The following is a 14,530-nucleotide window of genomic DNA, read 5'->3' on the forward strand; positions in this document are numbered from 1 at the left end:
ATGATGAATTGAATGCAGTTAGACCAGGCAAGGTATTTACAAGTTGTGCTTAATAGAAAGGTTTATCAAAGCAGGGTAATTACCAGACAGTTTGGGGGGCTGAAAACAGAGTGTTATTAAAAAAAAAAAAAGTAGAAAAACAAGTAGAGGAGGAAATAAAAGAGAATTCACAGGGAAATATGTAAAAGCAAGTGGATTGCAAGCTGAACTGGTGCCTCAGCTCTCTTTACACAGAGCAAAAAGCAAATTATGACAGGGCAGGGCTGCCGAGGAAAACAAGAAATACCTGGATTAGTGGGAATAAATAACTGCATTAAAAAGTCAGGAGGTGTGAAGGATGTCCCTGTCCATTGTTCAAGGGGGCATTTCATCAGGAATGCCAGGTGCAGGTGAGATCATGGAATAAAATGTTTTGGGCTGGAAGGAACCTTAAAAACCATCTCACCCCAACCCCTGCTATGGGCAGGGAACTCTCCACTGGACCAGGTTGCTCCAAGCCCCTCCCAGCCTGTCCTTGAGCACTTCCAGGGGTGGAAATTGGATGAAAACTTTTACTTTCCCTGTGAAACCTCTAAGGAGCGGTGTCAGAAGGGGCTCATGACCCAGATGGACACTTTGATCCAACTGGGAATTGTTGGTCTCCCCTTCCCAAGCATCAGGAGCCCCACAGCTTCCCCAGGTAGTTCTCTCCTAAGTCTAATCAGTCTGAGTGCTAAAAATAACTGCTGCTTATCCACGCTCAAATCATTCCAGTAATTAATAGAAAATTAATTCAAGGCAGACAGCGATGCCCCTGAGAGCAAACGACCTTGCTTTGTGCAGGGAAGAAAAATTAGCCAAGGTCCATCCAATGTGAGCCATCAAAATGGGAGGAACAGGATGTTCCCAGCCTCCTGACTGTTTTTATCCACACAGAATTTGTGGATCACAAGGGAGGAACAGCTCCCATTACCATTCCTATTATTCCCTGGCAAGCAATTATATCATCCTTGATATTTTGTTGGGATCCTTGACATTTGTTTTGATTTTTTTTTTTTTATTTCTTTTCTTTTCTTCTTCACCTCTGGATGCTGTTCCTACAGTTCCATAAGTCTTAACCTGGTCTATGGAAATATGGTTAACACAGCTCCAGCCCTGTCCATCCCTCTGTCCAACCCCCTGTCTGCCCATGGATCTCACTGGGCATCACCTTGCCCAGATTCAAGCAAATTAAATGAGGAGAAAGCTCTCAAGGCTCTGGAAATAATCTCATGAAATTCGTGAAAATTGGTCAAAAAGAGGAGAAACCTCAAAATGAAGGGTTCCACAAAAGCCCCTCAAGCACTCCTAGGAGCAGCAGCCAGGTGGACAGCAGGAAAATCCATCCCCTGATGCTTCCTTTTGTTCAGCAAAAGAGGAAAGAATCCGGGAAGGAGCCCAAAGGCAGGAAAAAAAAAACAGAGAACTGGGAGCTTAGAGGATTGAAAATTGGAAATTCAGTTTCACTCATTCAGAAAATTTCAGGTTGAGGGAGAAGATTCTCTCCCTCTACTCTGCTCTGGTGAGATCCCACCTGGAATTCTGCATCCAGCTCTGGGGTCCAGCAGCAGGAGGATGTGGAGCTGCTGGAGCATTTCCAGAGGAGGCCACGGAGATGCTCCAAGGGCTGGAGCCCCTCTGCTCTGGAGCCAGGCTGGGAGAGCTGGGAATGTCCAGCCTGGAGAAGGGAAGGATCCAGAGAGACCTCAGAGCCCCTTCCAGGGCCTGAATGGGCTCCAGGAGAGCTGGAGAGGGGTGTGGGACAAGGGATGGAGGGACAGGACATAGGGAATGGCTTCAAACTGCCAGAGGGCAGGCTTAGGTGGGATATTGGGAAGGAATTCTTCCCTGTGAGGGTGGGGAGATCCTGGAATGGAATTTCCAGAGAAGCTGTGGCTGCCCCTGGATCCCTGGAAGTGTCCAGGGCAAGGTTGGACAGGGCTTGGAGCAACCTGGGATAGTGGAAGGTGTCCCTGTCCATGGTAGGGGTTGGAATGAGATGATCTTTAAGATCCCTTCCAACCTAAACCATTCCATGATTCAATGAAAATTGCACCCCTTTGGCTGTAAATCCATCTCCTCCATTTCCTTCCTATCAGGTTTGTTTAATCCTAGACACATTCCTGGCCAGCCTTTGGCATCCCGCTTCTTGCTGGGGAGACTGACAAGGCAGTTATGCTAATTCCATGCTCAGTGCTGGCTGTGCTATCAATCCCAAAACCTCTGGGCTTGGGATCTGTGGCACCTTGGAAAAGGTCATGGCCGAGTAGGAAGCGCAATTTGTAAAGGTCAGGCAGGGGAAGGGATCCTTGACTCCTGCCTGGGCAGCTGAGAGGGATGATTTCATTCCAGCACCGAAATCAAAAGTGGAACTGCTTGGACCAGCTTTGAATCTCACCACAGGATTCTGGTTTTCCTTTTATGTTTCTGTTTATTGTTAAGAATCTGACAAAACACAACCATCTGCAAGGTGGTGCCTATTTAGTAGCCAAGCTCCTGTAAATCAGGAAAGATTTAGCCAAAAAAATGGAGCTGGGAATCTGATTTGTTTGATCAAATCAGGATTGGCTTTAGGACACGTTGGACAATGCCCCAAGCTCTTCTGGCCAGGCTTCCCCTGGGCAAAACGTGGAATCTTGGAATGGTTTGGACTGGAAGGGATCTTAAAGTTCATCTCATTCCAAACCTCCTGCCGTGGGCATCTTCCACTGTCTCAGGTTGATCCAAGCCCCATCCAACCTGGTCCTGGACATTTCCAGGGATGGGGAAACCCCATTTTCCCTGGTCAAACTGTGCCATGGCCTCCCCACCCTCAGAGGGAAGAATTCCTGACCCATATTCCATCTAAACCTGCCCTTTATCGGGGAGCCTTGAAGCCATTCCCCCTTGCGCTTTCAAATTAGAAAATTCCTAATGACTTCAAGCAATTGAGAGTTGATTTTTCCCATCGATTTTCCAGCTAAACAGTTAAACCAGGAGGAAATGACAGATATTAATCAGAATTCCTATTATCTCTCCTGGTCTATGCAACTCATCTTCTGCTGTCCTAAGCATCAGAGCATTTGATAAAGCAGTTGGGGGGGGGAAAAAATCAACTTTTTTAATGAAATAGTTTTTGTAAGAAATTGCCAATTCATCAAAATCAAATTGCTTCACGCCACCGCATCTCTCCGGCCCAATTAGTTTGTAATTAGTTAACACAAAGTGGAACAGTTCTAGCAGAGGGACAAAAACAAGTGCTACAAGAATTCCTGCCTCTGTAAATGGAGGAGCAACTGCTCCAGGGAAGGGAAACCTGACTTTAAAGGACTGATCCTGCATTTCCTGCATCTTAATTGCATGTCCCGAGTGGAGACTCGCCGGTTTAGATGGATCTTGATCTCCATACCTGGGTTTGATCCCAAAACCCATCCTGGACTTCAAATAACTTTGTTACTTCTTCAGAGCGTTTCTTTGTCCACAGAATCCTGTTTTCCAACGCTTTGTCAAAAACTTCAGCATCAAGCCACAAAAAGAGCCCTGACAGGAATGATCCCGCAAGAAAACATTTTCCCAATGCATAAATCCACGATGAGCTCCTTCTCATGCAGAAAAATTTTCTCCTTTCTCCTATCTCGTGCAGAAAAATTTTCCCGAAACCTTGTTATTATTGGGAAAGCACCATCACTTCCAGGGACTGACCACAAACTAAGGAGACGATGGACAGAAAAGGAGATTTTATAGCTTTGCATGAGGGGGGAGACAATTTAGGAGGACTTCAAGGATGCCATGAGATTAAGCAGGGAAAAATTAGAAGGACCAAAGCCCTCCTGAGTTGGGGATTGATCTCTTCTCCCAAGGAACAGGACAAGAGGAAACAGCCTCAAGTTATCAGGAGAGGTTTAGATTGGATATTAGGGAAAATTTCTTCACCAGGAGGACTGGAACAGGCTGTCCAGGGAGTGCCCCTCCCTGCAGGGATTTAAAGGACATGTGGATGTGGCGCCTGGGGACATGGGTTTGTTTTGGGAATGGTTGGACTCAAAGATCTCAGAGGTCTTCTCCAACTTGAAGGACTCCATGATTCTCTGGGAAAGGAGAGACCAAGAGGACATGGATTGAGGGCAGCTGTGGCCACATGAGGGGCAATGGTCCCTGCTGGACCCAAAACCACCTTTTTCTACCCAGGGTTGGAGAGGACTTGGAGCACCCTGGTCTGGTAGAAGGTGTCCCAGCCCATGGCAGGCGTTGGAACTAGATGATCTTGAAGGTCCCTTCCACCTAAAATTTTTCTGTGGTTCTGTGTTTCCTCCTGCAGCAGCTGCACTGCAAATCTCAGGTTCTTCCCCATCCATATTCTGTGGCTTCTTGTGGGGCCAGGAAAATTAATTTTCCCAATGGAAGGAAAAGTTCATAGACCAGGAAGCAGCAAGGGTGGTTGAGAGTCCTGGTTTGAGATCTGTTGTGTGATCCCAGGAAATTCACATTTCCTGACGGCATTTCCAATATTTTGCCACATTTGTACACAGAAAGATGCAACACCTGGTAAGGGAAAAGTCAGAAAGATTTTTGTGAGGGCAGAACAAGCACAGAACCTCTTTGTGGTCCCAGCCCAGGCTGCTCTACCAACCTTCACCCCAACTCCAAAGTGTGGGTGCAGGAAAATGCTCTCCTTTCTCCCTGCAAACAACTCTGGGATGCACCAGGCATTGCTGGCAGGAGCTGGCAGGAATCCCACACTCCAAGTCTTTTGCGAGCAGAAGAGCTCAGCAATTAGCAAAATAACAAAAAAGAAAAAAAAAAAGAAAAAAGAGAGAGACTCAAATGCATTTTTGATGCTCTGGAGTTGCTGAGATTTTTAAACAAACAATCTGGGGCTGCTCCCACACCCTGGGAGAGGTCTGAGCTCCAGCCATGTGGCAACAGCACCATCGTATGGGAATCTCCATTCCCTGCAGCCCTTGGAATTTTCTCCATCAACTCCTCTCTCTGCAGACAAGATCAGCACCGTGGTGGGATTTATTTTCATCCCTGTATTGATTTCATGGTTGTCAGCAGGAATGTGTGGGATGTGAAGGTGAACTTTTCCTCCAGGACTGGTCAGCCTGGCTCCAGAAATAGGAAACCCCAAACTGGAATTGCTGGATGTTTCACTCTTGTGCCCAGACCCTTGGAGAAATACTCAAGGTCAAACAGACTCCTTGCTCATTAAACTTTTGTATTGCAACCTGGTTGTACTTGTGTGCACCCACAGATCCCAAAAACTTCACTTGGGATGCAGGAATTCCAAGCCCTGTATGGTGCTGGAGGAAAAAGAGGCACAAAGAAATCAAGGCTCGAGCCAAAGGTCCCTGAGAAGCTCAGTGACAGAAACCCAAACACCTTCCTGCACCCTCCCAATGTCCTGCCCTTAATGGCAGCTCCAGTCTCCATTTCTGGGCTCTGGAATTCCAGCAGGAATTCATCCACGTGCTCTGAAGCTCATTTGAACAGCAAACCTGGATATAAATCCTTGGGGAGGGAGGGGGACCATGACATGGAACGGTGTTTAATACCTGCAAATGTGGGAGCTGGAGCCACTCTGTGCTGGCAGCCAAGGGCACCTCTGGAGCAGCTGGAATCAGCATCATCCATGACCATCCCAGGACAGAGGAAAGTGGAGAACAGCCAGGAGCTGGGGAAGGCTGAGATAGGGGACATCCTGTGTGTTTTCCATAGAATCATGGAACGGTTTGGGTGGGAAAAGGCCTTCAAGGTCATCCTGTCCAACCCCCTGCCACGGACAGGGACCCCTTCCACTAGACCAGGTTGGTTCTGTTGTCCTATTGTGGCCTTGGACAGTTCCAGAGATGGAACCACAGCTTCTCTGGGCAACCTGTGCCAGGGCCTCACCACCCTCAAAGGAAGAATTCCTTCCCAACATCCAGTCTAAACCTACTCTCTCACCCATCCATCCATCCATCCATCCATCCATCCATCCATCCATCCATCCATCCATCCATCCATCCATCCATCCATCCATCTCTGGGAACATCTCTACATCTCCTCCTTTTGAAATCTTTTTTCTCCCCTTATCAATCCATCTGTTATCCTGCCTATGCAGTTCCATGCCTCATTTGGGATCCACTCTTCCCCCCTCACAGAAAAGTCTATAATAGGATTTTCCCCACTCCCAGCTGGTGACTTAATCTCATTTATTCCCCATCCATTCTGATTTGGGACAGCTGAACATTCCTGAGGCTGTGTTCCCAGCAACAGCCATCAGAAATTCCCACTTGGATGCCTAAAATTGGTCACTAAAACCCCTTCTCTAACATCCCACAGAATCACAGCCCGGGTAGATTTGCAGACAGCACTTCAGGCAGCATCAACTCCCTGTTAACACCACCTAGGAGTGGAAAAGGCAATAAAATTCCCATTTTAACCACACACAAGGACTTAAGAACATCCTGGAAAGGAGTTACAGGCACGACCATGCTGAGAAAACAACTCAGAGCTCAGCTCAGCTGAGCTGCCCCATCCCTGGAAGTGTCCAAGGCCAGGCTGGACCAGGCTGGACCAGGCTTAGACCTGGCTTAGACCATGGCAGGGGTGTGGAATGAGATTGTCTTGAAGACCCTTCCAACCCAAATAATTCCATGATCCTGTGATTTTAAGATCTCTCCAAGCCATCCTACAGGCTCCCCTACAGATGACCAGGAAATTGGAGAAACTTCCTTTTGATGTCTCTCTGTCCAGATTTTCCAGGAATCCTCTCACCTTTTTTACTTCAAATTTCCAGCTCATGGCTGCTCCTTGATGTGATCCATGGTCTGTACCATGATCCATCACTGTTTTCCCAGCCTGACACCAGGCAGGAGCAAATAATCCAGAACCAGGACAGAGCAAATAATCAACTCCTGTTTCCCCCTTCCCAAACAGAGAGCTCCAGAACCTGTCTCTATCAGGAATCTGCAGTGACAGCAAAAAAATATTTAAAAAAACCCGAATTCCAAGGGATTTGCAGGCATTGTGAGATTTCCAGAGGGAACTGATGGTCTTTTCCATGAAGGCAGATGAATTGGGAATTTTATAACCTCGGGAAAAGAAAACAACACCTCATACACCCAGTCCTGTGGATAACTGCTTGTTCATGCACGTGGAATTATAATGGGGTACGTTTGCCATCTTCAGGAGTCGGGCAGGAATTGCACTCCAGTTTCCCAAAACACAGCGAGAATCAACAATTTATGTAAGAATACAGGAATTCCTGGGATCTCACACAGCCTCAGGACTGGGGGATGGAGAAGCTCTCAGCTGTCAATTCTCTCACAGCACCACAAGTTTCGAGTTTCTTGGGCTGATGTTAGAAAAAGAAAAAAACAATGGCACTGGGAAAGATAGAAAGAGTTTTTCTCCCTTATCAATGCTTTTTAAAATAAATATTTAATTCTAGGCCTTGGTGGATTTGATAGGGAGTGGTTTTTTCCCCCTTGGCCCTGTTCTTCCTTACCACAAATAGCCAAACCCTACAGGGACAGTCCTGAGGGATTAAAAAATAAAAATAAACTTCAATATCTCTGAATGAGGAAGTCCAGAGCCTGAAAAAAAAATATTGGGTTTTTTAATCCATAAAACTTGGCTATAAATGAAATGGTCTGTAAAAAAATTGATGAAGCAGAAGCCAACAGACACAGAAAAAAAGTGGGTTTTTTAGGTATTTTTTAGACAGAAAAGAGCAAGTGGAAGTGGTTAAGATCCCCATGGAGGAATCAGGATTTGTCAAATCATCTCCTGCAACAAAGGGCAGGAATTTTAGTCTGTATCCTTCATCCCACAGCCACTGATAAATGATCCACTTGCACACCTTTTGGAAAAGCTCCTGAGAGCTGAACTGCATGGGAATAAATCCCTGAAGGAGAGAAATGCACACCACTGATCCCAAGATACTAGGGATCTATAAAATAAAATAAAATAAAATAAAAATAAAAATAAAATAAAATAAAATAAAATAAAATAAAATAAAATATAAAATAAAAAATAAAATAAAAAATAAAATAAAATATAAAATAAAAAATAAATAAAATAAAATAAAATAAAATAAAATAAAATAAAAAATAAAATAAAATAAAATAAAAAAATAAAATATAAAGTAAAATAAAAAATAAAATAAAATAAAATAAAATAAAATAATAAAATTTGAATTTAGTCAATAAAGGCCTGTTTTCTTTTGCCCTGGCACGTCCTGAGAAGTGGTCACAGGGTGTGAGGAATGGGAGCGGACTCTGCTCAACCCACGAGAGCAAACATTCGCACTCAAGGCTGGAATGTGGCTGAACTCACCCTGTCTGTGATGGGGAAGTGGCGTTTTATGGACAAGGGGTTGTTGACATTGCATCTGCTCTAAGTGTCCAAACTTGTACCCAGCCTGTGCCAGACAAGAGCACACAAAGAGAACCAAGCCACAGATGAAACGTCTCAAAACACCAAACAAACCCAGCACGAAGTCCCCATGGGTTTCCAACATCAAAAATAATGGTTGGCCATTGCTTTGTAAGAGAAAACAAATGCAAATGAGGGCAAATGAACCCCTCAATACCTGGAAATGCCAATGCACTTTTAATTTGCCCACATACCTCCCTACCACATACCTTGTTATCACGAGTATCACTCACACAGGCAGATAAATACCCAGAGCTGTTGATTCAAAGAACATTTTGTCCTCAATTTAAACACAATGGCTCCACTCAGGGTGGCACTGGGGGTGGAGGGCCTCGTTCACAGGGTGCCACCGCAGCCTCAGTGGCTCTGAAGAAATGCATAAGGCCGGCCTTGTTCAGAAGAATTTAGGACTTTTTCCACTCCTGTGAGCACTTTGCCCAAGGGTAGGAGGGAAGAATCTGGGGCTTTTTCCACTCCTGTGAGCACTTTGCCCAAGGGTAGGAGGGGAGGCAGGGGTGGAGGGGAGCCCAGAGAGTGGCAGGGGAAAGAGGAGAGGCACCAAACACAAACATCCCAACAGCACAAAGCAACCCCTCCCTTGGTGCTGCCAGCAGCTCCCTCAGGTGCCTTCTCAGGGATGACCTTGTGGGCACGCCCGGCCTCCCAGGATATATAACCTGCCCCAGGAGCAAGCAAGTCAGAGAGGCAGTCCCAAGACAGGTTATTCCAAGATGAAGGCTTTCCTTGTGCTCCTGCTGGGAGCGCTCCTGTGCGTGAACTCAGGTAAGACCCCAGAAAGGATCTGCCCCCCATCCCTCCCCTGCAGGTTTTCAGTCTGGAAGGAGGATTTGTAGTGGGGTTTTGGCAATGAGGGAAGGGACAGTTGGCATGTTGTCGTACCAAGGTATTTATCTTTGGATGGGTGTTGTGTGGGAAAAATGCACATCCCACATGGGGATGGTGGGACCCGAGTGATGGGGAGAGAAGCTTCCAGGAAAGATAAATCCTGAATTCTGAATTAATCAAAATTCTTTTTTTTTTTTTCAAACAGACCATACAGTTAAGGGGGAAGGGGAGGGGCTAAGTGGGGTGGGAGGATTATTTTCCTTCTTCCCAAGCTATCAAAATTGCAACGTTCACGCAACATTTTCTACCAACTTTTGCCTCACTGAGAAGAAAAAAAAAATTGCTTTGAAGCAGCTTTTCCCTACTACCAGAGAAGAGAAGAATCAAATTTGGGCAGTTTCTCAATCAGCAGAGGATGCTTAAGGAATAAGCTGTGAAGGGTCTTGCACAGCCCTCAGACCTTTCTCTCTGCCAGCTTCAATCAGAACACTCAAAATTTGACTTTTATTGCTTTAAAAGTCAGATCAGTGCGAGAACAGTGCAGCACTCAGACAAATTGAGGGTTGGCTCCTCACCTCTGTGACTGCATCAGTCATTTGCACCAGAGAGGCTTGGACAGAGTGCCTCAAATTAATTCCTTCAATCACTAATTTCCAAACAGGGCTTTTCAGTGACCTAAAAGAGTATTTCAGGCAATAGGGCATTGAGTTGGGGGATTTGTGATGCAAGTTTGGTGGTCATGGGGCTCAAGGAAATATATATATATATATATATATAAGTATTTATTAACACACTTGCAAGACTCCAGTGACACCCTGGGGCACAAGTAGGAGACAGGAACAGGTAATTACACCACAATCTCACTCCTCTGGGGACAGTTTTTCACCAGGGCTGGATGCTTGGGAGGTGCCAGGTTTTTCCTGCCTTTGCTGGATGCACAGAGCAGCCCAGCAGGTGTGGCCAGCACTGATTTCCATCCCCTCTGGAGTGGCATTTCCACCAGGGGTGGTCAGAGAGGGGTGAAAGCCATCTGCACTTTGATTTCTAGCAGAGCATGATGGAAAGGGTGAGTCAAAAGTTAAGAACTGAGACAAGGGGATGGAAGAGACTTTGCAAATTCCTTCTTCATCCCTCACTCAAGTCCAGGTCAGATGGGGCTTGCAGAAACCTGGTCTGGAGGGATGTGTCCCTGATGAAATGATCCTCCCAATCAAAACCATTCCACGATCCTCTTCAAGCCCTGCTGTCCCTCTGCTCTCTTTTTGCCCCCTCACTGCACTGACTACATCCAAAATATCTCCAGCACCTGCCAAACCTGACTCCCACCTCAACCAGGTATATTATTATCCACAAAAAAAAGAAAAAAAGAAAAAAAAAGTTTTCCCAAAGCAGAGAAGATATCTTCCTTTGAAGATCCCCAGGATTGGTCCTGTTCTGTTTCCCTGTGGTTGAATTCTCTGGAAAGCTTTAGATAGACTGAAGATGCATGAGAGGTGGAGAATTGTTCCCCACCTGCAGGGCTGGGTCCAGTTCTGGGGTCCAGCATCAGAAGGACGTGGAGCTGCTGGAGCAAGTCCAGAGGAGACCATGGAGGCCGCCATGGGGGTCTCCATGCTCTGAGGGCTGGAGCCTCTTTCCTCTGGAGCTGGGAAAGCTGGGGGTGTCCACCCTGGAGAAGAGAAAATGCTCACAAGACCTTACAGCCCTTTTCAGTGCCTAAAGAGGCTCCAGGAGAGTTGGGGATAATTTTTTAAGAGGTCTTGTTGAGATAGGATAAAGGGTAATTTTTTAAAACTGAAAGTGGGTAGATTTAGGTTAACTATAATTAAGACATCTTTTATAATCAGAATGGTAAAAAAAATAGATCAGGCTGCCCAGGGAAGCTGCGGCTGCCCCATCCCTGGAAGTATCCAAATCCAAAACTGGAAGTTGTCCCTTCCCATGGCAGAGGGGTGGAACTCGATGATTTTAAAGTCCCTTCCAACCCAAACCATTCCATTATTCCCTGATTTCTCTCCTAACCCCTCTTGGTCTCCTGCAGGTTCGTCTTTGCAGTGCTACAGCTGCACCTCCCAGCTCAGCAACTCCAAGTGCCAGACGGTGAAGACGTGTGGAGAGAGCAACGTGTGCAAGACGGACATAATCCGTAAGGAAAAGCAGGGGTGGAAAATGTCTTAGTTGGGATGCTGGAGCCAAACCTCTTCCCAGCCTCAGGTGTCCCATCCAGGCTCACCCAGTCTGGATGCACCAGGTGGTTTGGGCCAGCAAACCTCAGTGTGCAAGTGTCTTTCACCTGTGCAAAGTTTGGTTTATTTCTCTTTCACAGCACCAAAAATTATTTGCTTGCGAGGGCAATGGTTAATTTTTTTTTGCAATATTTGCAAACATGAATTAGAATGGGAGGGGCTGAGCCTGGTCTATCCTGGTTGTGGATTTAGGAGGTGCTGATTTGAGGTGAAATCAATGAAAGTGACAAAATTTCATCTCTGTGTCTGTGGGAAAACTTGAAAAACTAGGATTTTATCCTCCTGTTCTAAATCTGGTTTGTCCTATCCAGATCTGTGCCAACAGCTGAGCTGCTCTTGGACCTGGGGCACAAAACCTATCAGTGCCACATTTAAGCTCCTCTCTGTCAGGCAGTAGATGGGATGCCTCCAGTAGGAATTATCCCAGTTGGAAATGTGCAAATCCATGACATTCACATGCAGGAGAGCCAAGATGTCATAGGACTCTGTTATTTCTTGCACGTGGCAAAGATTCGGTGCCCAGAATGGATTTTAGATCTCCTGGAGGAGAATGGGTGAAATCACCTGGAGGTCAAAATCTGATGGTAACCAGGAGTTGCCAAAAATGGCTAAAAAGATGGGCTGTGCCTCTCAGAAACAAAACAAACAATAACTGTGCCATCTGAAATGGGAATAGCCATGTTTCCATAATTTCCCAGGTGTTGAAAGGTTCCGTGCAACAAAGATGTTTGGGACTGGGCTTCACATGAGAGAGGGCAGGGTTGGATGGGATATTAAGAAGAAATTCCTTGCTTTGAGGGTGGTGAGGCCCAAAGAGACTGTGACTGCCCCATCCCTGGAATTGTCCAAGGAGAGGTTGGACAGGGCTTGGAGCAGTGGAAGGTGTCCCTGCCCATGAGATGATCTTGAATGTCCCTTCCAAGCCAAACCATTCTGCGATTCCGATTTTTGTCCCACAGAACGAGCATCCCATTATTCAGTTCCACTGAGGCTAGGCTTGGCTTGGCTTGTACTGAATCCTTGTAATAATGTTCCTGCTTTCCTCCCAGGGGTGATGGCCTAGTGGAAGGTGTTCCTGAGCATGAGGTGATCTTGAATGTCCCTTCCAAGCCAAACCATTCTGTGATTCTGCTTTCCGTCCCGCAGAACGAGTATCCCATTATTCAGTTCCACAAGGCTTGGCTTGTACTGAATCCTTGTAATAATGTTCCTGCTTTCCTCCCAGGGCTGATGGCCTAGTGGAAGGTGTCCCTGAGCATGAGGTGATCTTGAATGTCCCTTCCAAGCCAAACCATTCTGTGATTCTGCTTTCCGTCCCGCAGAACGAGTATCCCATTATTCAGTTCCACAAGGCTTGGCTTGTACTGAATCCTTGTAATAATGTTCCTGCTTTCCTCCCAGGGGTGATGGCCTAGTGGAAGGTGTCCCTGAGCATGAGGTGATCTTGAATGTCCCTTCCAAGCCAAACCATTCTGTGATTCCGATTTTTGTCCCACAGAACGAGCATCCCGCTATTCAGTTCCACAAGGTTTGGCTTGTGGAAGGCTGAATCTTAGGCTAACCCTAATGGTCCTGCTTTCCTCCCAGGGGTTGTGGGGCTCGTCAGCATCATCAGCAAGGGATGTGACACCTCGTGTGAGCCATCCTACCAGGACTTCAACGTGGGCCACAGGAACATCTCCTGCTGCAGCAGCGACCTCTGCAATGCCAACACCGCGGGCAGTGTGAGGTCCAGCTACGGGCTGGCCGGAGGGATAGCGGCCGGAGTGCTCTGGACCATCCTCAACAACAAATTCTGAGGAGCAAAGATGCCTCCCATGACCAGAGAAAGTCTCAGAGCACCCCTCCAATAACAGGAATCCTAACCAGGCGCAGTGGGGTGTGTTGGGCACCCAGCACCCTGGGAGCTGATGGCAACTCTTTGCCGTATGATGGCTTCTGCTTTAATCTCATTGCAAAGCTCCAGTGCTACCAGATAAGGAAATGTGTGTTCGTGTTATCTGCAAAACACCTAAAATAAAGTTATTTCTCCACCAACTGTGTCTATCACTCAGTCATCTATTTCTGCCCAGAGCAGAGCTGCAGGTGGGTGTTTTATGTCTGGCCAATGTCCAGCCCAGTCATTGCTGTGCAATGTGAGTCCCTGAAGTCCATTTTATGACCAGGTAACCTCCCCAGAGGAGGAGGGAAAGGCTGCAGATGTATCTCCCTGGAGTTCAGGGACGCCTGTGATGCTGCTTCCCATGATGTTCTCCTGGAAAAACCTGGCAGCCCAGGGCTTAGGAATGTGCACTCTTGGCTGGGATAAAAACTGGCTGGATTCCAGGCACAGAGTGGTGGGGAATGGTGCCACATCCAGCTGGTGGCAAGTCACCAGTGGTGTCCCCCTGGGATCAGTACTGGGGTCAGTCCAATATATTTATTGATGATCTGGATGAGGAAGTCAAGACCTCCCTCTGGAAGTTCATGGATGACACCAAATGGGGTGGGGTGTTGATCTGCTGGAGGGCAGGAAGGCTCTGCAGAGGGATCTGGACAGGCTGGATCAGTGTTCCAAGGCCAGTGGTTTGAGATCGAACAGCACCCATGAGGTGTCTGAGTACAAGGCAGACTCTTTTACATCTCTCATAAACAGTAATAGCCCCTCTCTGTGGCTATAAATTCAAAGTTATTCCGTGCCTTTTCCAGCTGATTTATTTTACGGACATAAACTCAGATGTTCCCACCTGGCATTGGGAGATCAAAGGCAGCAGGAAAAGCTCCGTACAAAGAGGCCTGAGAGAAACTCTCAGGTGTTTTCCAAGCTACACCGACATGAAGAGATCTGCTAAAAAAAACAAGGAAGAAACCATAGAGAGTGAATGGGGGAAAGCCCTGGGTGGGAAAACAGGATTTAAGGAGCTGTGAAGTCAGGACAGCAGTAGTTGGAGGATTAAAAGGGGAGAGAGACTGACCAAGAGCCCCAAATTCCTCTCTTTCACCCTAAAACCTACTGGAGCTGCCAAGGATGTGAAGATCCA

At 46.7% G+C, this 14,530-nt stretch overlaps 1 protein-coding gene across 1 annotated transcript; it reads left to right on the forward strand.

Annotated features, from left to right (window-relative positions):
- Nucleotides 1-8,990: 8,990 nt before the first annotated feature.
- Nucleotides 8,991-13,498, forward strand: LOC118684063 (prostate stem cell antigen-like). Its single transcript, XM_036378746.1, has 3 exons — nucleotides 8,991-9,201; nucleotides 11,306-11,410; nucleotides 13,098-13,498. The coding sequence occupies exons 1-3, from the start codon at nucleotides 9,150-9,152 to the stop codon at nucleotides 13,307-13,309; spliced, it is 369 nt and encodes a 122-aa protein (XP_036234639.1). The 5' UTR covers nucleotides 8,991-9,149; the 3' UTR covers nucleotides 13,310-13,498.
- Nucleotides 13,499-14,530: the final 1,032 nt, after the last annotated feature.

The sequence above is a fragment of the Molothrus ater genome, chromosome 1, assembly GCF_012460135.2.
Source record: "Molothrus ater isolate BHLD 08-10-18 breed brown headed cowbird chromosome 1, BPBGC_Mater_1.1, whole genome shotgun sequence".
NCBI lineage: Eukaryota > Metazoa > Chordata > Aves > Passeriformes > Icteridae > Molothrus > Molothrus ater.

What these genes read in the sequence shown, in the direction of transcription:
- LOC118684063 (XM_036378746.1), top strand. Translation starts at nt 9,150, where the DNA reads ATGAAGGCTTTCCTTGTGCTCCTGCTGGGAGCGCTCCTGTGCGTGAAC. An exon ending in GCTCCTGTGCGTGAACTCAG is followed by an intron (nt 9,202 to 11,305) that starts GTAAGACCCCAG and finishes GGTCTCCTGCAG; the next exon opens with GTTCGTCTTTGCAGTGCTAC. An exon ending in GTGCAAGACGGACATAATCC is followed by an intron (nt 11,411 to 13,097) that starts GTAAGGAAAAGC and finishes CTTTCCTCCCAG; the next exon opens with GGGTTGTGGGGCTCGTCAGC.